General features: G+C 51.7%; 2 protein-coding genes across 2 annotated transcripts in view; one reads left to right on the forward strand and one right to left on the reverse strand.

The window, feature by feature from the left end:
- Window positions 1-2,975, forward strand: part of PTPN23 (protein tyrosine phosphatase non-receptor type 23) — a 61,450-nt gene extending 58,475 nt beyond the window's left edge. The window contains exon 25 of the mRNA XM_082192142.1: window positions 523-2,975. Within this exon, the coding sequence (XP_082048268.1) occupies window positions 523-1,101 (579 nt within the window). The 3' untranslated portion in view covers window positions 1,102-2,975. The remainder of the gene's footprint in view (window positions 1-522) is intronic.
- A 1,953-nt stretch (window positions 2,976-4,928) lies between these two features.
- The window catches only part of SCAP (SREBF chaperone), a 58,599-nt gene continuing 42,612 nt past the window's right edge, over window positions 4,929-20,915 (reverse strand). Inside the window, exons 15-23 of the mRNA XM_082192163.1 lie at window positions 20,707-20,908; window positions 19,440-19,555; window positions 17,386-17,968; window positions 15,929-16,014; window positions 14,727-14,809; window positions 13,327-13,493; window positions 10,584-10,664; window positions 8,465-8,671; window positions 4,929-5,374 (exon numbers count right to left, since the gene is read on the reverse strand). Of these exons, the coding sequence (XP_082048289.1) occupies window positions 5,129-5,374; window positions 8,465-8,671; window positions 10,584-10,664; window positions 13,327-13,493; window positions 14,727-14,809; window positions 15,929-16,014; window positions 17,386-17,968; window positions 19,440-19,555; window positions 20,707-20,908 (1,771 nt within the window). The 3' untranslated portion in view covers window positions 4,929-5,128. The remainder of the gene's footprint in view (window positions 5,375-8,464; window positions 8,672-10,583; window positions 10,665-13,326; window positions 13,494-14,726; window positions 14,810-15,928; window positions 16,015-17,385; window positions 17,969-19,439; window positions 19,556-20,706; window positions 20,909-20,915) is intronic.

Consider the following 20,915-nt stretch of genomic DNA (forward strand, 5'->3'; position numbering starts at 1 on the left):
TTAAAATGTGCTCCAGGAGAGAGATTTTGGGTTTGTTCTGTTCATATTTTTATTATGCATTTTGTGGGTTTTTTATTGTTATTTTTATATTGTGAACAGCCCTAAGATCTACAGATGTAGGGTGGCATACAAATATAATAAATAATAATATTATTTACTGACGATCTGCATGAAGCTGCTATCGTGCAAGTAAAATCAGTGTTGTATCCTACTGTATTTTAAGTCGCCCTAACATGCCCTGGCACCTTAGGGTGAAAGAGAGGTGAATAGTAATAATTTTATTAGTTGCACTCCCACCCCTCTGACTGGGCTGCCCCAGCCACTCTGGGCCATAGCTGTCAACTTTCCCCTTTTCTTGCGAGGAATCCAATTCGGAATAAGGGAATTTCCATTTTAAAAAGGGAAATGTATGCTCTGGGCATCTCCCAACAGATATAAAAGCGTAAAGATCACCCCCATCCCACAGGGCCTTGTCAAGGGACACTTGCTGCGCTCTCTAAGCTGCTCTTCCTTTCCCTCTAGCCCTATATCCACCAGGACCCCCAGGATCTGGTTCTGGGTGCCGACATGCCCATCAGCTCCATCCAGGCCACCATCGCCAAGCTCAGCATCCGGCCTCCCTTGGGAGGGGCAGAGCCCTCGTCCGCCAACGGGCAGCAGCCGGAGCCCCTGCCCTTGGCCGTCCCAGCGCCCCCTGCCTTTGCAGATCTCGGCTGCCCCGTTACCAGCACAGAGCCGGCCCCCGCGCTCTCCCCGCCAGCCACCCCTGCCCCAGCGGCGCCCGAGGCTGCTGGGTGCTGCGCAGCCGAGAACAGCAACCATCTGGAAGAGGAGAGTCAGGAAGAGAGCGAAGTCCCGCCGGCGCCTCCTGGCGCAGAGCCCTCTGCTGCTCCAGCCGCGGCCCCGTCCTCCTCGTCCCTGGAGCTCCTGGCCTCGCTGACCCCCGAGGCCTTCACGCTGGACAGCGGCCTCAAGGGCAGGCACAAGGTCAGCAAGCAGAGCTTCCTCCAGCACCAGAACGGGGAAGGCCTGCGCGGCACCCGCCCCAGCGACGACCCCCTCAGCATGCTTGACCCGCTGTGGACACTCAACAAGACATGAGAGGAAGGAGGGCGTCACACCGACCAGAGACTGCGACTGCTGCTGCTAACGCCACCACCGATGCATTTTGAGGACTAGGAACTTGGGAGGGCGAGGGAGGAAAGGTGGCTGGCTCGCACTCTCCTCAGCATGCAGCTTCTCCAGCTCGAGACCGGCCACAGCCAGGAAGCCTCTGCTGTGCCAGGAGCCACGCAGCGCCCACTCAACTCTCGTCCTTCCCCCCCCTCTCCCGCCACTTCAGTTTCCCATCGGCTGTGTCTGAACGGCTGGAGGCGTGCAGGAGGATTTTTCGGAGCCGCTTGTTCCTTTCTCCCACTTTGTGCCTGCCTCCGAGTGCCACGGGAAGGAAGGACTCTGTAAGTTGGCCTTTGGAGGGGCAGGAATCACGGGAGGCGGTTTGGACGGAGCGGGACGCGTGGTTTGATTTTCACTGCGGACATAAGTGGTCACCCAGCTGGAGAAGCCCCCCGAAGTGATTTTCCCGACCAGAGGAAGGTTTTGAAACACAGCCATGGTAACCCTGTCTTGGGGGAATAGTTCCCGGCATTGTCAGCTAAAGGGCTTCAACTCCCACCCCCACCCCTGCTGCCCCCCCTTGGTGTTCCCAAGGCTTTGAGATGTAGCACTTCAGGGCTCCTACGTCCTCCTCTGCTCCTTAAACTGCCTCTGGCAAGACCCTTTTGCTCCTGCCTACTGACTTCCACTCTGAATGGGGTATTCAAGACCCAACCAACCCCCTTTGAGCTGGTGAGAGCCCATTTGGGACCAAGCAGCTACGTCTGATCGGCTTGCATGAAAGGTGCGTGGAGTGTCTTTTTAGCTGCTAGGTGAAGGTGCAGGAGACGTGCTTTCTCAGCAGCCTCCAAAGCTGCTCCCATGTCTTGCCGGCTCCACCTGCCATTTCTTGTTTGGCCAGACCGGTTGCATTTTGTTGCCCTTACATTCCAGTGAGGGATCCCCGTCTTAGCTCAGAGGCCGTGTCAAGTCACCCAGCAGCCTTGGAGTGGGGATTGACAAGACTGAGCTGTTCCAAATAGTTCACCCAAAAACGCAGAAGTCCCTTTATGTGGTTAATTTGGATCATCAGTGTGCCTGATGGTCTTTTACAAAGGGGCAAGAGCTGTGCCCCAAAGACAGGTGTTGGCATCAAACATAAGGAGTTACCCTGCAGCACTATGGGCAGTAAAGGAGGACTGTGCGTTAACTGAGCCAACTTGGGTCCTTGCAGGGGTGTGCTTCCTTAACAATGCCGCCCAACTGTGGCCGGATGAAGGCAGATCATTAAATGAAGGGGAATGCTTAAATGTCCATTTCCCCCCTAAGCATTTGCTCTTTCCATCAGCTCCCTCGGTTTAAAGGAGCATCTTCAGGAAGGCAGGAAGGTTAAGGTGGGAGAAGGGCCAGGTCTTGGTGGGTTTCTGGGTTGTTTTTTGCTTTGTACAAATGTAACATTGTCATCATGTTTCGACTTACTCTGTAATTTAGAACCAACTTTTTTCAGCTCTTTGCTACTAAAATAAATAAACGGGAGCATTGCAGATGGGTCCACTGTTAGATTTTTGTCAAAAGCAGCGGAGGGGGCTGCATTTCAGTTTGCAAGTATCCAAATATAGCAAAATGAGTTGTGTAACTTTTTGGCGCTAATTAATTTGCAGAAGTGTTTTATGATTGAGAATTTTGGGGGTGGGAGTTTAGCAGCTGCAGGGCCTTAAAATACGTTAGCAGCATGCAATAGAAAGCAATGCCTTTTCTCTCGTATCTATTTTGGTTTGGTTTTTTTTTATAAAAAAACTAAGTTGCCCACAAAAATTGTATGCAAGGTATACCACTTGCTTTTTATAAGGTTTGCATTAAAGTGAGCTACACAAAGAGAACCGTTTGCTCAATAGATCATGCCAACTTCTTTAAAGTGCTTAGTTGGGGTCTTCGTGTGAATGGTGTTCTGCTGCAGTGCAAGTGAGTTTTGTGGGGTTAGGGTAGTGTGTTCTTCACAGGTGGGGTAGTAGCAGCTCCCCCAACCACTTTGTTTTGCAGACAGCCTGTGTTCGGTGCAAACGACAATGATTTGGAAAAAAACACACAAAACAAGCTTCTATGTCCAGTAGTCGTCTTGATTGGGGTAGATTACCTTTCCCTGCTACTCCGCAAAACACACAGGAGGCATTAAGTTAGTTCTGTTTAATGTGTCTGTCTCTGTACACATTATAAAACACAATCTGGTACAAAAGCAGCTGCTGCTGTACAGTCCAAAGGGCACAGCAGAGCTAAGGCCACCTGAGGCATGGTGTGGACACGGACAACGACCCAAGAGGAAGCAGCGGGCGCAAGAGTGCCAGGGGGGGGTGCTTTGAGGCCCTGAATGGGCCTCCACTGGCCAGCGTTGCAAAGTAGTCTCTTGCCCCTGCCAAGCTTGGGGCAGTGGGACAAACAGAATACAGCAGGTTAATCCCCCCCCCCAGCTCCCTTGAGTAGCATACAGTGCACAGGGCTCCTATGGCAGGAGATGCTAAAGTAAAAACACCGTGAACTAGACAGTCAATTAATGGTATTACCGTTTCAAAAGCGTTGCTTGTTCCAGCAGCTCTTCCTCGATTTCTCTGTGTCTCTGCTACCTCTGTTCCTTCCCTTGCTCATTTGCTTTCTTTCCTCCCAGAGCTGCAGCCCAGCACACCCAAAAATAAAAGTTGCACACTCTGCTGTGGATTTAGGGGAGCGCGAACAGCCTTGGGGGGTGCCGCAACTATTACGCAGAATGGAAGGCGAGGGAGTTCTGAATTTTGGCGCTGCAAAGGGCACCACTGAAATTTGAGACTCCAAGGTCTGCCACTGGCCCTGAAGCTTCAGCCTTTGCTGCTCTGGCAAACCGTTCATCTATCTCCTTCTTGAAGGTGTGTAAAAAGCAGGGCTATTCTGGCAGGCTGGGACACGAGAGAAGGGTGGAGGTGCCCACCTCAGTGTTGGGCACAGAAGCCAGGCCCCTGCCTGCCCCCCACTTTCTCTCCACGGTACAAAGCTAGCTCTAGCCGTTGCAGAACAGCCGCCTGCAGCCCCTTCACTGGCCCAATCCAGGCTGATGCAGAGGGAGGGTGCGTGAGCAGGTGGTGCAGAGGCCTTCCGCTCCTGGGAGTTCAAGCTTCCCCACTCCCCTCACGCTTGCATGCCAGAATAAATAACTATGTACAGCACATCAATAAATATGGCAGGTAGCGCAGTATGCCTACCCTTTCCCCTAGCAGGCCGGAGGAGGAGGAGGCTGCCACGAGGACTGTGGCATCGGTGGGACAGCTATCCCAGGGCTACTGCAGCTGGAGAGGACTCACAGGGTCTCGGTGTGCCAGCTCTCTTTCCCTCTAGGAAAACAGCAAAAAATCCTACCCACCCACCTCCAGGCGTAGGAGTCCCAGCACAGCTGCCAGCCCCGTTTTTTCTCCTTCAAAGTGTGGGGCAGAAGCAGGAGAGAGGAAGGATGGAGCTCAGGAAGGAGGAGGAGGGTGTGTGTGGAGCAACAGCACTGGAGCAGCTGTTCCTCGCTATCGCTGCGCCTCAGGAGGCCACACACAAACACATCCTGCCCAGCAGGAGCTCTCACGGGCATGTGCAAAGAGCTCCTGCAGCGACAGGCCTTCGAGGGAGGAGTTGGGCACTGCAGCCAGAGCAAAAGACTTATTGGGGATGCAGCCCCGTCCTCACACACCCATCTCCCTTTTATAGATTGCAAGTGGGAGGCAGGGCTTTGACGCAGGGTCTTTCCCTCAGCCCACAATCTCTCAGTGCTTGCTCACACCCAACCTGCACAGTCCTCCGGTGCTGGGTTCTTCTTAGCTTATTGTGAGCACGGAGAAAACCGCCCCCTTCTCTTCCACCACCGTCAAATTGCAGACCGGGGAAAGAAAATGGAACTGCTGGAAGATGGGGAGAGGCAGCGGCTCTCTCTGCTCCCCAAGAGACTGCCCTGATCCCTGCCCCTCCTAGTTAGAAAATCAGAAGGTTGAGGGGGTCCTTTCTGGCCTGTCCGCAAGATCTTGCTTCAGTCTCGCTTCTCCAGCACTGACGGGACGTAGACCAGGCTGAGTTCGCTGCCAAAGTTACAGACGATGGCCGCGTTTTCCAGGACCAGGATTTGCCGGGCGGGCTGCGATTCATTGCTCTTGCCCAGGTAGACTGTCTGCAGCAGGTCTCCGTAGCCGATGTCCCAGAAAGAAACGCAGCCCTGGCCTCCGGTCACCAGCAGGTTGTCAGAGATCACTCCCAGGCTGGCCCCACATCCCATATCCTGTGCAGAGAGCAAACAGAAAGAGGGTGAGAAGGGGAGGTGGAGCTGAACGGAGCCCGTCATGAGATACGTGGGGCTAATCTTTGCCACGTGTGTCCACAGCACCAGAGGCGCGGATTACAGGCAACTGCTGGTGTCAGAACGCACGTTCCAGCCACCCAAGGTGTAATTCATAAGAGCTTCCTGGATCAGGCCAATGGCCGTCCAGCATCCTGTTCTCGCAGTGGCCAACTAGCTGATTCTGTGAAACCAGCAAGCAGGGACCCAAGCACAGGGGCATTTCTCCCCTTCTGTGGCTTCCAGCAACTAATATTCAGAAGCACTGATGTCTCCAAGTGTGGAAACAAAGTCATCGTGGCTAGGAGTCAATGACAGCCCTCTCTTCCTTCCCCAGGCATGACTATGGCACTTGGCTCTCTTTGAAAACCAGGAGCCAGACCTAAAAAACAACTGAAAGAAAAATCAAAGGAGAAATAAAGTAGTAACACTACAGCTGTTTTTTTCCATTTAGATACATTCCAAAACAGAAAGCCACCAAGACTTTCAAATGGCAATCAAAATGTGTTTCGTTCAAAATTGTAAAAAGGTAAAGGACCCCTGACAGTTAAGTCCAGTTGCGGACAACTCTGGGGTTGCGGCGCTCATCTCTCTTTACTGGCCAAGGGAGCCGGCGTTTGTCCGCAGTTTTTCTGGGTCATGTGGCCAGCATGACTAAGCCGCTTCTGGCGAAACCAAGCAGCGCACAGAAACGGCGTTTACCTTCCCACCTGAGCGGTACCTATTTATCTACCTGCACTTTGACGTGCTTTTGAACTGCTAGGCGGGCAGGAGCTGGGACCAAAAAAAGGGAGCTCACCCCGTCGTGGGGATTCAAACCGCCAACCTTCCAATCGGCAAGCCTCAGTGGTTTAGACCACAGCGCCACCCGTGTTCTAAATTGTAACACTCATTAATTTGACTTTCTGTCACATCCATGACATACTTGGGCATGCCTGAAGATTAAAATACTGCTTTAAAAAGGTCTTAACCAGGCTTTCTCGAAGCTACCAGCATGAGTTTGACCAAACTGCGGGAGGCAGTGGAAGACAGGAGTGCCTGGCGCACTCTGGTCCATGGGGTTACGAAGAGTCGGACACGACTAAATGACTAAACAACAACAAACCAGGCTTCCTCAACCTGTGCCCTCCAGATGTTTTGGGACTACAAGCCCCATCATCCCTAGCTAGCAGGACTAGTGGTCAGGGATGCTGGGAATTGTATTCTCAAAACATCTGGAGGGCCGAGGTTGAGGACGCCTGGTCTAAACTAATCCTAAGGAGACCTGGGTATATCTAGTGTAGAGTCCACAATTGCAGGGCTGATCCCGAAAGAGCCCTATCAGCCACGGCGGATAATCTGGCAAAGGGGAACCTGCAAGCAGGTCTCGCTGGCAAACTTCAGTGAACAGGCACAAATATAAAGGGAGGGAACACAACTCTCCTTCCGTTAACCTGGATCTATTATGACTACATTTTTCAGACTTTAAAGAACAGAAAAATGTCATACAATGAAGAACATTAAATACACAAAGGGCTCATGCAACTAAAAGAGGAGCACCTGTGCAGGAGGCAGCTTTCCCAATGACCTGGGTAAACCGAAAGGCCTTTGCCTGGGGCCTAAAGACTGACAGGCATTCCACTGACAGGAGGCCACCACTGAAAAGGCCACTCTCTGCATCCCCCTCAGGTGGGGCACCCACAGAAGGGCCCCTGATGAAGACCAGCAGGGTCTGGGATGCTTCATGCAGGGAGAGGTGGTCCTTGAGATATTGTGGTCATGAGCCACACGGGGCTTTAAAGGTCAAAACCAGAACTTGGAACTGAACCCATGAACTACTCCACAGCCAGTGTAGTCAGGCCAGAACTGGTGCAATATGTTCAGACCTTCTGGTCTCAGTTAAAAGTCTGGCTGCTGAATCCTGCCGTAGCTGTAAGTTTTGGAACTGTCTTCAAAAGGCAGCCCCCCATGTATTGCAGCAATCTAACCTGGATGGTAAGGCAGCCTAGACAACGGGAGCCAAGTTATCCCTGCCCACAGAGGGTTGCAGCTGAGCCACGGGCTGAAACGGATGGAAGAATTTTGAGCAGCTGAGGCCACTTGTGTTTCGAGCGACAGAAGCGGACCCAGAAGTGCCCCACGCTGCTCACCTCATGCTTTGGGGGAAGCCAGTCTAGGGACACAACCACGAGCAGTGCCTTGTTTCAGCTTCAATATCTTAAGGTCCATAAAGAGCGACACCCTAGAGGTCCCGGGCCCTAAGGAAGTCAGATTAGCCTCATCCAGAGCCAGGGCCTTTTCAGTGCTGGCTCCGGCCAGGTGGAACACTCTGCCTCATGAGACCAGGGCCCTGCGGGATCTGATTTCTTTCCGCAGGGCCTGTAAGACAGAGTTGTTCCACCTGGTTCCACCTGGCCTTTGGCTTGGAATCAACTTGATTCCCTCCCCCTCTTTCTTTTTTCCTTTCTCCTGTGATGAGGCTGCATTTTAATGTTGTATTTTTACCTGGTTTTTAAGTTGTATTTCAATCAGCTTATTTTTATTATTGGTTGTTAGCCTCCCTGAGCCCGGTCTTGGCTGGGGAGGGTGGGGTATAAATAAAATTTACTATTATTATTAATGGTTCTCATCCAGCCTATTATAGAACAAACACCACCCCAGAGTTGTGGAGAAACAAAGAAAGGAGAACAGAATTGTGCGCCACCAGCGCACTGATTACTCAACACACTCCAAATCTCTGGGTGATCTGGGCCATGCAAAGTCTTTAAAAGGCCCTGTGCCTTGAATCTAGGTCAGAAACAAATTGGCAACAGGCAGAACCCCCATCGCAGAGCCCTTAAAACTCTCCCTCGACTCATGGAAGCTTCTGCGCCATCTTCAAAGGCAGCCCCACATTCAGCGCATTACTACAGAGTGGTTGGGAGGTTGCCAGGACAACAGGAGTGCTACTGGATCTCGCTGCCTCATCCAAGCAGCACAGCCTAATTGCCACCACAGCCGGCAGAGAGATTTAAAAAAAAGCCTTATCTGAGGAAGGGTCCCCCAGCTGCACACCTGCTGAATGGAATAGTGCTTGATCCCAGAGCTTCGGTCCCAGATGCTGATGACGTCGTCCAGGCCGCTGCTGATGACACAGGAGGTAGTGCAAGTCAAGGAGGTGACATCCCCACGGTGGGCAAACATGTGGCTCACCCTGCTGCCCGTCAGCACATCCCAGAGGCAGATGGCCCCATCCTGGCCCCCGCTGGCTAGCACCATCGTCTGAAAGGCAACAAGGGCCAAGTCACTAGGGTCACCCCAAGTTCTTCTTCCTCAGGCCTCCACCCCTAGGTGAGGGTTAGGCTGGAGAACTAAGGCTGAAAGCTTCTAACAAGTCTGCTGGATGAAGATGAGCAAAAGCAGATGGGGCCCAAGCTGTGCAGAAGGAAGCCCTGCCTTGCAGAAGATGGGCAGAGGTGCACCCTTAAAGGCGTTTGCCCTCACAAGTAAAGGTAAAGGGACCCCTGACCATCAGGTCCAGTCATGGCCGAGTCTGGGGTTGCGGCGCTCATCTCGCTTTATTGGCCGAGGGAGCCGGCGTACAGCTTCCGGGTCACGTGGCCAGCATGACTAATCCGCTTCTGGCGAACCAGAGCAGCGCACGGAAACGCCGTTTACCTTCCCACCGGAGTGGTACCTATTTATCTACTTGGACTTTGACGTGCTTTTGAACTGCTAGGTTGGCAGGAACTGGGACTGAACAACAGGAACTCACCCCGTCGCGGGGATTCAAGCTGCCGCCCTTCTGATCGGCAAGTCCTAGGCTCTGTGGTTTAACCCACAGCGCTACCCAAACCCTCCACCAAAGCTCCCCTCTCCATTCCAAGCATGAGCAGGAATAGCCTGTCAATTGGGGAATGCAATGTTAGGATTCTTGCTTCGTGTTTGCAGTCATGAGATGGTGTATGTTTTCATTCCTCAGTGTGGGAAGTGACGGAGACAGGATGTTTATGTTACTGTGTTCCGTGAAGTGGGACTATTGTCCTTTGTTTCTTTCTCTCTTTGTTGTCTGATGAGAAAGAGGAAGGAGCTAAAGCAGAATGCTCCAAGTGTATTATATGTAAATAAAGTAGATTAGCCAAAATGCTGTGCTACTAAGATCTGTTACACAAACTGCAAATACTCTGCAGGATCGTAAATGTGCTGGTGCTTTTTGGTATCAGTCGCTGTGATGTTCGGGCTGGAGAAAGCTTTTGAAGCTCCCGAACGATCGACCAGGAGGAAGAGAAAATGCCAGTCGGGCATGTGTCTCCACCTACACAAGAGTAGGACGATCCTAACATGCAATGCCATTGTGGTGCCAGGTCTTACAGGTGGGGCAATCCAAACGGGAGATTGAAATATTTTACACCTTAGCATGAAATCAAGGCCATTTGTACTGTGGCCTTATTGCTAAGAGGAACCTCCAGTTAAGTGTGTTTAACTGGAATCCAGGCAAAGCTGGAGCTTCCATGAATTCATTTATTCTCAGAAGCCATTTTGGCTCTGGTGCCATATGGAAAAATCATACTCCAGATGTCCAAACCGATGAACAGGACAGAGAGTGACCGTTCCTTGTGTGGTTTAAATCCCAAATTGTGCCCTATAACCTCAAAAAGGCACCTTTATTGATGCTCAGCAAATATGAAGCTCTGTTTAAAATTAAAATTTAATAGGAAGATAAAGATTGAGTGATCCTGCAAGGCCCAATCCAGAGGTTTTTTATCGGGGGAGGCTGTCAAAACTGCATGGCTATTCTCATTCTATAGAGACTGAAAAGGTGTACTGGGCATGTCCAAACTCACTGTTCTTCACTGCTCACTCCTAGTCCTCATGGTTTTGAAGGAAACACTGAAAGCATTACATATCTTTAAGTGCCAGGCAAAAACATTCCTCTTCTCCCAGGCCTTTGGTGAAGTAAACAATCTATTGCCTTTTAAACTGGGAGGGGGTTGTCTTTGTTTGTTACCATGCTATGCATTCTTATGTTTTTATATCGTAAACTGTTCAGTGGCCCTTGGATGAAGGCTGGTTTAGAAATTTAATAAAGAATGATAAATAAAATTGGTGATCTGGTTGGCCTTATTTTGCCTGTTCCCCCTGCCTTCCTCCACCTGTGCCCTCCTCCCCGCTCTTCTCTGGAGTTCCCTCCTACCTGGTCAACGTAGACGGCTGTGATGGCTCCAGAGTGGCCCTGCAGCGTGAAGAGGCAGCAGGAATCTTCCAGGCGGTACACCTTGTGATAGGAATTTTATGGTCTTAGATATATGGTAATGTTCATAACTGCACATACATAGATCAACACAGGAAGACAGACCTGGAACCATTTTGATTCCTAAACTGACCAAATCCTTTCTCTGCAAGGTTAAACTGGAAAAGCCTCCCCATTGTCTCTTTCCTCACAAATCCTGTCTCAAGGATATGTCTGTTTGAATAAGGTGTGAGCCTGTGACCTGGCCCAGGAAATAAGTATTTTACCACTACAAAAGAATGGCCAGGCTCCCCAGGCAATCCAATCAAGTAACTTGCCAGACAGGAGATAAACTGTGACAGGAGAAAAACAACATTAAAATTTCTATGATGTAGGTGGGATGTATCTGAGGGGTGGTCTTAGGTTACACCCCTTCTGTGATGTATGTATAATGTTTCTGGGGGTGGTCTTGATCTAGAGGATGGGAATTTCAAAAGTCTTTATAAGGCCTTGCACAGCAATTTTGGGGGGTCCTCTTCCTCTCCTGCGGGTAAGGGGAGCACCCTGTTGCAACAGATCAATAAAGATCTAGCTGCTTTGCTTCTCAATATTCTCTGCTTGGCCTCTGTTATTTTCTCCTACCAATAGGGAACCTATGTAAGGACTCTATATGGGCTCTTGGATACACCATAAGGGAAAAGGGCATATTTTTATTTACAACAACCTGAATGGGGAAGAAGAAGTGTCACCAGCAGTGGAAGAGGGACCTGTGCAAGAAGAGCGCCTCTCTGACTCTCTCACACACACACTTTACTCTTCCCTGGCCTGTGCAGACAGAGACCTGGAAGGGGAGCTGCTCAAGGGGCAGAAGACACACACAACGGCTGACAGACCATATGCCTGCCCTTCCTTTGGGCCAAGCCTGGCATGAACAGCCACAGAAGCTGTTGGACGTTGTGGTCTCAAGCACTGCTGGTCTCGGGCCAGACAAGACTGGTACATCCTTTCCCTCCTTGCTTGCTCCTGGGCACGTCCAGCTGCTGCCTACTGCAGGGCTGGAGGAAAGAAACATGTACCACTAGCCACCTCTCAAACCACCTTTCTTTGACATCTGATGGGAGGGCGTTCCACAGGGCGGGCGCCACTACCAAGAAGGCCCTCTGCCTGGTTGCCTATAGCTTTGCTTCTCGCAAGGAGGGAACCGCCAGAAGGCCCTCGGAGCTGGACCTCAGCGTCTAGGCAGAACGATGGGGGTGGAGACGCTCCTTCAGGTATACTGGGCCTTTGAGGCCGTTTAGGGCTTTAAAGGTCAGCACCAACACTTTGAATTGTGCTCAGAAACTTACTGAGAGCCAATGTAGGTCTTTCTCTGATTTAAACAGACTTCCTCAGGTTTTAGGGGCAACTTCGTTGGGGTCGTGTTGAGGGTGATCCCCCCCACAATGGATTGCACTCAGATTCCACAGATGTTCCCTGTGCTTTTATATTCTTTTAAGCCCAGCCCTGAGGACTAGCGATTTGCTGTTAGTTTGTTTTTTTAAAGCAACCTGAGAGTCTCCGGCTTCTGACCCTGGGCACCAGATCCTGTGACTGCAGCTTGGGGAGAAGGCGAGAGGGAGACACTCAAATGCTTTATCCTCCTCTAATGTAATGTGTATTGCATATGGACTGCAAGAAAAAAGTGACTTGCGTTCCTAAGGAGGCGTATGCTTAGAATTTGGCCGAGGCTGTTTATGGCCCTCTCGTTGTTCTAGCTTCTGGCTTAGCCCCCCAGTCCCTTCCCCCACCTCCCAGAAAAGCCCCCAAGAGCCGCGCTCCTTTTAAAGAGTCGCGTGGAGCGTGTGTGCGGCTCTTGGGGGCTTTTCCCCGAGTCACTGACGGGCTGCCCTTCTCCCTCCTCAGGAAAAGCCTGCAGGCAACGCACACATGCTTCACGCGGCTCATGAAAGGGAGCGCTGAGCAGAGCCTGGGATGCATACAGGCTCTGCTCAGCGCTCCCTTTAAATAATATTTTTTTCTTGCATTCCCCCTCTAAAAACTAGGTGCGTCTTATGGTCAGGTGTGTCTTATGGAGCGAAAAATACGGTACAGTGGTGCCTCGCAAGACGAAAAGAATCCATTCTGTGATTCTCTTCGTCTAGCGGTATTTTCGTCTTGCGAAGCAAGCCCATTGACGGATTAGCGGATTAGCGGCTTATCTGCTGATCGGATCAGCTGATAAGTGGCTTAGCGACTTAGAAAAAGGGGGGAGGGGGAAAAACCCGCAGGAACTCACAAGACATTTTCGTCTTGCAAAGCAAGCCCATAGAAGATTCATTTTGCGAAGCACCTCCAAAACGGAAAATTCTTTCGTCTAGCGAGTTTTCCGTCTTGCGAGGCATTCGTCTTGCGGGGCACCACTGTAGCTTGTTCTCCTCCAGTCTGCCCTCAGAAGCTTCCTCCGGGAAGTGGGAGAGCGCTCACAAAACAACACAGGCGAGCTCCATCTTGGCCAACCTCGTTGGCCCTACATAAAGGCACCTTCTCTTGAGCCACAATCCTCAGCCTGCCCCTTGAAGGCTCCATCCCTGGCTGGTACCACCAATAAGTCAAGGAATGGCTGCCAGGCCACAGGCAAGGCATGGACAACGTGAAAGAGAAGCCGGAACAAAGAGGTTTTGCAGCCAAGGCCACTCCACAGCACGTTTGCCAGCTCCCGGTTACTCACCCTTAGCGTATGATCCTGGCTCCCTGTGACCAGACGCCCTGCTGCAGCCTTCAGGGCTGTAATGGGCTTCTGGTGAGCGCAAGTCACCGTGTGGGTCAGCTGACACGTGATGACATCGTTGCTGCTGTACATGGGAGAGGATGGGAGGCTGCTCCTGCTGGGTGTTCCTGGGGGAAAGATGGTTTGGTCAGGCCTCTTCCTACTCAGGGGACGGGGGAAAGGAAGTCCCTCCTCACGCGGCACACAGATAAGCTATGGACCTCGCTCCCAAAGGCAGCAGGGATGGCTGCCAACCCAGTCGACTTCGAAAGATTTGACAAATTCATGGAAGAGGAGGAGGCTATCAAGGATGGCTCTGCTGTGTCTCCACAGGGGTGTGTGGCAATGCTTTTGGAGGGGAGAGGGCTTTCGTGCTCAGATCCTGCTTGCAGGTTTGCCCCAGGGACCTGGTGGCCACTGTGAGGCTGGGATGCTCTGCTAGATGGGCCACTGTCCAGGGCTGCTCTTTATTAGCTGCATCTGGTATGCAGGATGAGACCCTCCCTGCCCGCAGACTGTCTGGCCAGAGTGGTGCATGCTCTGGTTATCTCTGGCTTGGACTACTGCAATGCGCTCTACGTGGGGCTACCTTTGAAGGTGACCCGGAAACTGCAATTAATCCAGAATGCGGCAGCTAGACTGGTGACTGGGAGCGGCCGCCAGGACCACATAACACCGGTTCTGAGAGATCTGCATTGGCTCCCAGTACGTTTCCGAGCACGATTCAAAGTGTTGGTGCTGACCTTTAAAACCCTAAACAGCCTCGGTCCAGTATACCTGAAGGAGCATCTCAACCCCCATCGTTCTGCCCGGACACTGAGGTCCAGCCCCGAGGGCCTTCTGGCGGTTCCCTCCCTGCGAGAAGCCAAGTTACAGGGAACCAGGCAGAGGGCCTTCTCAGTAGTGGCCCCCTCCCTGTGGAATGCCCTCCCACCAGATGTCAAAGAGAACAACAACTACCAGACTTTTAGAAGACATCTGAAGGCAGCCCTGCTTAGGGAAGCTTTTAATGTTTGATGTATCACAGTATTTTAATATTCTTTTGGAGGCCGCCCAGGGAGGCTCAGCCAGATGGGCGGGGTATAAATAGTAAATTATTATTATTATTATTATTATTATTATTATTATTATTATTATTATTATTATTATTATTATCAAGCGCATGGAAGCCATAGGTGCAGGAAGCTAGCCAGGACCTGCTGCTGGGGGAGGAATTATCTGCCAGCTCTTCTACTACTGGATCCTGGGCAGATCCAGAGGAAAGCAGAGCAGAGAGCAGCCTGAACCTGGAGGAGCAGTGACCACAGCAGACCAAGAAACTTCTGCTTCCACCTGGGATATGTGGGGAGAGCAACACTCACCTCTGAGCTGGGAGTGATCCAAAGAGGTGTGCGTCCTCAAGGAATAGAAATCCAGGGAGCCATTCAGCCTAGCAGCAACAATCCTATCCAAGGGGTACAGGAAAAAGAAACATGAGCACTCCCTCTTCACACAAGCCAACATTTGTCCCTGTGGCCTCAGACAGGAGAGGAAAAGAAGAGGAGAAGGAGGAGGAGTTTGGATTTGATATCCCGTTTTATCACTCCCCCAAGGAGTCTCGACAATGGGGTGAGCTCCCGTTGCTCGGTCCCTGCTGCTGCCAACCTAGCAGTTCGAAAGCACGTCAAAGTGCAAGTAGATAAATAGGTACCGCTCTGGCGGGAAGGTAAACGGCGTTTCCGTGCGCTGCTCTGGTTTCACCAGAAACGGCTTAGTCATGCTGGCCACATGACCCGGAAAAACTGTCTGCGGACAAATGCCAGCTCCCTTGGCCTGTAAAGCGAGATGAGCACCGCAACCCCAGAGTTGTCCGCGACTGGACCTAACAGTCAGGGGTCCTTTACCTAAGGAGTCTCAAAGCAGCTAACAATCTCCTTTCCCTTCCTCCCCCACAACAAACACTCTGTGAGGTGAGTGAGGCTGAGAAACTTCAGAGAAGTGTGACTGGCCCAAGGTCACCCAGCAGCGGCACGTGGAGGAGCGGAGACGCGAACCCGGTTCCCCAGATTACAAGTCCACCGCTCTTAACCACTACACCACACTGGCTCTCTCTTGCCCCTGTGGGCCTTGTGCAGAGGTTATTGGGGGGGCGCATAAGGAAATGAGTGCACAGCTCTGGGACTGAAGAGCTGCCCTGGAAGTCACACAAGAAAGGCAATCAAAGCTGCATGGACTGGCTGGCAAAGGGTGGGGAGAGGGGAGAGTCTACACAGGAGACCCAAGGATCATCACGTGCCTTGTGGAAAGCCAAGGGAGGCCTGGAGACTCTCTGCTTGAGGGCTGACCGCAAGGAGGAGCTCCTCCTGGGTGAAGGCAGGCCGAAAGACTCACCCTCCTGAGACCTGAGCAATATTCCTGCAGTCAGGAGAGGCGAGAGGTTGCGATCACTTGGGAAAGGCAGGCATGGTGGAGCAGCAGCAGGGGGTCAAGGCAGACTCCTAAATACAGCTGGTCCATCAGCCAGACAGGACTAACCAGCAGCTACTGAGAGATGCTCTGGGCATGGAGGAGTCGGGCTGCTTACCTGCTGCTCAGGAAGACAAGGGCAGTGATGCCTGACTGGCCATCTTCGTTACTGCAGTGCAGAGTGCCTTCAATGGCATCCCACAACTGCAAGACAGGAGGCCGAGAGAGAGAGATGTTTTGGGATACAACTCCCACCAGTCCGGACAGCAAGCATATAAAGAAATGGGGGGGGGGGGAGAGAAACTTGGTTATGTTTCAGTTGCTTCTCATCCCCTGCCCACATCAGAGTCTGGAGACAGCATGCAGGCAGGGTGCGGATAGATGCTCTTGGGGGAACCTCTTGGCATATACAGTGGATGCTTGGCTTGCGAATGTGATCCGTGCGGGGTGCACGTTTGCAACCCGCAGCATTCGCAACCCACAACCTGAAGCATCTGTAACCTGAAGCATCTGTAACCCAAGATATGAGCGTACTACCAGAAGGCATTCTGCAGAACTAGGGGTATTTGGGGATGTAAGGAAAACAGAGTGACAATTCCATGCCAGGTGAGGATGTGTGTTACATGAGTTGGCCTCTGGCTCATTGGCTTCCCATTTCCCCTTGCCCTTGCTCAAGACAGATTGGGCCGTGGCACCTTCTGAGACAGAGATGGGAACTGGATCTGGCTGGCAGGCCAGAGCTACAACGGCCCCCTCCCCGCCGTGGACCCCAGGAACATCCACTTCTCAGTCACCTGATGCCAAGGGATTGCAGCCACTGCTTGAAAGCAGTCTTCGAAATTAGGCACATTTGTACATGAATATTGGCCACTGGTGACCAAGCGAAGATGCCTTTAAGTTCTCTAATTCTTAACGTAGCTCATGACTGATAAATAAGGCTTTAGAGCTGTCTTGCCCCAAAATGGCAACTGCGCATTCCATTTTGGCGACTGTAACCTTGGTTTAAGGAACCATTTGGTGCCTAGCTTATATAGCTGAGTTTCTAACACTGCTAGATAGCATGGAAGCAATAAGAAATGGGAGCCTTTAGACTGCGCTCTCAATTCCTTCTTTAATCAGTGGGCTTTAAGGTACAAATTCTAAAAGCACTGAACTACACTTGCAACTGGAAAGGAAGGTGCTGGAGTGCACTTAGGTTACAGTTCTGATTCTTTTCCATTTGGCCCCGTGGGTTTACAATCCCACAGCCAACAGTAGGTGGCGGAGAGGTGGGAGGGCCAAATAAGGATCCCTGGTGGGCCTGATCGGGCCCAGGGGCCAAAAACTCCCGAGCAGTGCTGAGCTGTCATGGGCTTGGTGTGTGTGTGTGCACATGGCTTTGTGTGCAACAGCCTCAGGGCAGAGAGCTGATGCCTCCCTTGACGTCCTTTGCGATCAAAACCTAAAGGAGTTCTTCCTTTCCAGGCTTGGGGGGGGGGGGAGACTCTGCAGCCGAACAAGCACAGCTATGGAAGGCTCTGCTTCCCCCAGGCTTCAAAAAGCCCAAAGCCAACAAGACCCGGCCTCCTTCCTTACCTCCAGCCTCCCGTTGCTCCGGCCGGCCACAATGAGGTTCCCTTGCAGCTCCAGGCTCCAGATGGAGCTTTCAAAGTCACCGTCCAAAGAGGGAAGGGGAGGCATCTTCTCCAGCCCAGCATTGGGCTCGTCCCCAAGGCTGCTCCTGCGGGCTACGCAGTCCCCTTCCTCGCCCCCGCACCCTGGGGATCTGGACCCACTGCCAGCCTGGGGGCTGAAGGCCACCTGTCCGTAGGGGGCAGAGAAGCCCAAGAAGTTCACGCAGTTGGAGGGGTTCTGTTCCTCGCAGACCTTCTCCACCAGGCTGCTGAAGTCGTAGCCGGACTCCTGCTGGCCGCAGGTGGCCCGGTGGCGGGGCTCTGGGGCAGTTGCGGCCTTGGCTTGCTCAGAGAAGTTGGTGTCAATGAGGGAGGTGAGGTCGGGCTGGTCGCTGAACAGGAGGGGCTGCGGGGGGCTCCGGGCCCTCTTGAAGGGGCGGCGGCAGCTGCCATCAGAGCCGTCATCTAGCCCACTCTTGCTATCGAGGCGGTTGGGGTCCCAGCAGTCTTGGTAATCGAAGATGCCGCTGTTCTCTCGACGCAGCCTGGAAGGCAGCCAAGAAGATGAGGACGTGGGGTGAGGGGTCAAGCAGAGCACAGAGAGGGATATGGCCACCTTGGAATTAAGAAGACCCCCCACCCTAAGCCACTCCAGCAGCTCATTTCTCCTGCAAGTTTGTGACCGGGTGTGCAAAAAAACAGAGATTACAGTGGTACCTCGGGATGTGAATGGGATCCATTCCCTGTTCGCATCCTGAATGGAACGTAAGACGCGATGGCACGTCTGTGCGTGCGCGGGTTGTGTTTTGCCGCTTCCGCACATGCACGTGACGTTTCGAGCATCTGTGCATGCGTGAGTGGTGAAACCCGGAAGTAACACGCTCCGTTACTTCCGGGTTGCCGTGGAGCGCAACCTGAAAGCGCTCAACCTGAAGCACGTTCAACCCGAGGTATGACTATATAGAGACTTTCTAGGTCATAGCCAGGACTTTGAATTGGGCCCAGAAATCAACTGGCGCTCAGTGGAATCAGCCCAGGATTGTTGTTTTGTGGTCAGAGCATCTTGCCACCTGGCTGCTGCAGCTTCCAAACCATCTTCAGAGGCAGCCCCACATATAACACATTGCAGAAGTCTAACCTAGAGACTACCAGAGAACAGACAACAGGCGTTTGGGGTGTAGCTCGACCACTCATTGAAGCTGATGCAACACACCTTGTACCACTAAGCAACTTCAGCCAGAAGTAGAATTTTCCTTCAGAGACCACTGGCAACGTTTTCTCAAGGGATGTCAGGCAGCCCTTGTGCATAAGCATTTCTGGACATATTCTGGTAGACAACACACCCATCAGTAGATTATTGATATCTACCCTTTGTGAAACTGAGACTGAGAGCAGGGAAACCCAGAGGTTTAGGCTGCACGTGGATTTGAGCCCAGGTCCGCAATAAGGGCTGGAGCATGCTGGACCGGCAACTCCAATAGGGACATGGCAAAAAAATGGCTAAGTAAACAATCTAGGGATGCAGGTGGCGCTGTGGGTTAAACCATAGAGCCTATGGTTTGCCAGTCAGAAGGTCGGCAGTTCGAATCCCTGCGACGGGGTGAGCTCCTGTTGCTCGGTCCCTGCTCCTGCCAACCTAGCAGAAAGCACATCCAAGTGCAAGTAGATAAATAGGTACCGCTCCAGCGGGAAGGTAAAGGGCCTTTCCGTGCGCTGCTCTGGTTCGCCAGAAGCGGCTTAGTCATGCTGGGCACATGACCCGGAAGCTGTACGCTGGCTCCCTCGGCCAGTAAAGCAAGATGAGCGCCGCAACCCCAGAGTCGGCCACAACTGGACATAATGGTCAGGGGTCCCTTTACCTTTACCTCAACAATCTATTGCCTTTTAAACTGGGGCATCATCTATAGCCAGCAATCGACAACCAAGCAAGGACTTGCACACATTTCCATGAGGAGCCATTGAAGCTAGTAGCCCATCAGCCTGAACGGCCGGTCGGCAGCAGGAAGCCCAACCTACCCTTGCTTCGGAATGACAGTGAGGCAGTCGCCCGTCTGAGCGTCCCACACGCGGATCTGGCCCACCAAGCAGCAGCTCACAAGCAGCATCCCGTCACTAGCCAGGCACTCAATGTCCTGCAATAAATAAATAAAAAATAAAACAGGTCAAATGCTGAACAACTGATGCAATGCAGGAAGGATTGTGCCCTGAGGACAAGGGGACTTCAGTTTATGCCTCCCGGCTTGCCTCCTTAAAAGTCTGGCTGCTGGATCAGACCAGAGCGAATCCATCCAGTTTGGCACCCTCTTTCCTATCCTTCCCCTTTTCTTTTCTTTTCTTTTTTATTGGTTTTCACATATTATATTACAATACAGATGTACCAAAGCCAACACCATTTCCTCCCCATCCCCCCATACATTTACATTTATATTTCCCCAATCCATCACATTATTCTTTTCTCCTTCCTCCCACTTCCCTCTGCCGACACTCCATTTCCTCCACATTACGCAATTTACAATAATCTTTGCGTTCTACAGTCTTCTCAAATCATCTATATGTTCTTATTATCTTTCCTTACTAATTTTTCTTCCATCCAGTACTTCACATTTTAATCTAGGCATGTCAGCGTATCTTTTTTTGGGGCAATATTTTGCCATATATTCATCAAAACATTTCCACTCCTTTTTTTAATTTTTGATTTGACTGATTTCTTATTATAGTGGTTAATTTTGCCAAAATTAAATATTCATTTAGTTTACAAATCCATGCCTCCTTTGCGGGTATCGTTTGTGACTTCCACCTAACAGCAATCACTATTCTAGCAGCTGTACTTGCATATAGAAAAATTCTCTCCCCCCCCCCAACTGTATTTCTTCATCTATCAATCCTCTTTCCTATCCTTTCAATAGTGGCAAACTAGGGGTCTCCAAGAAGTGAACATGCAGGGAAGGAAGGCAACAGCTCTGTCTCTCTCTCTGAAAGCTTATGGGCACTGACTGGCGAAGACTAGGTCTTTTGGGAAAGATTCCCAGTGGCCAGGCAACTGGGAAAGGGTGCTTTGTGCCCCACAGTTCCTTGCCCCCCCCTTGTTAGCGTTTCTTGCCCCCACAGCATCCCCTTCTGTGACCCCACCCAGCATCGAGCTGTCAAAAAACACAGCCTTTAAAAATTCTGCAACAGCATGATGTTTGGATGTGCTTCCTCTACGTGGTTTCGCCTCTGCTATTGTCAGGATGGAGAAGCTGAGGGTGAGACGCAATCGCTACATCAAGGTCTTGCTTCTTACCATCAGGTGGCCCCTGAGAACCAGAGGGATGATCTCTGTCTCCGGCGGAGAGTAGCCATAGTCATCGCAGGGGAGGTCTCCTCTTCTACGCCGGCTGTGGGAGAGCCCGTTCTGCCCATAGTTTTTGGGACACAGGATTTTGTACAGGCAGAAGAGCAGGAGGACCAAAAGGATCCCAGACGCCAGTCCCAAAGCAGCGACCCTGAGGT

Source organism: Podarcis vaucheri (assembly GCF_965113315.1).
Source record: "Podarcis vaucheri genome assembly, chromosome: 12".
Taxonomy (NCBI): Eukaryota; Metazoa; Chordata; class Lepidosauria; order Squamata; family Lacertidae; genus Podarcis; species Podarcis vaucheri.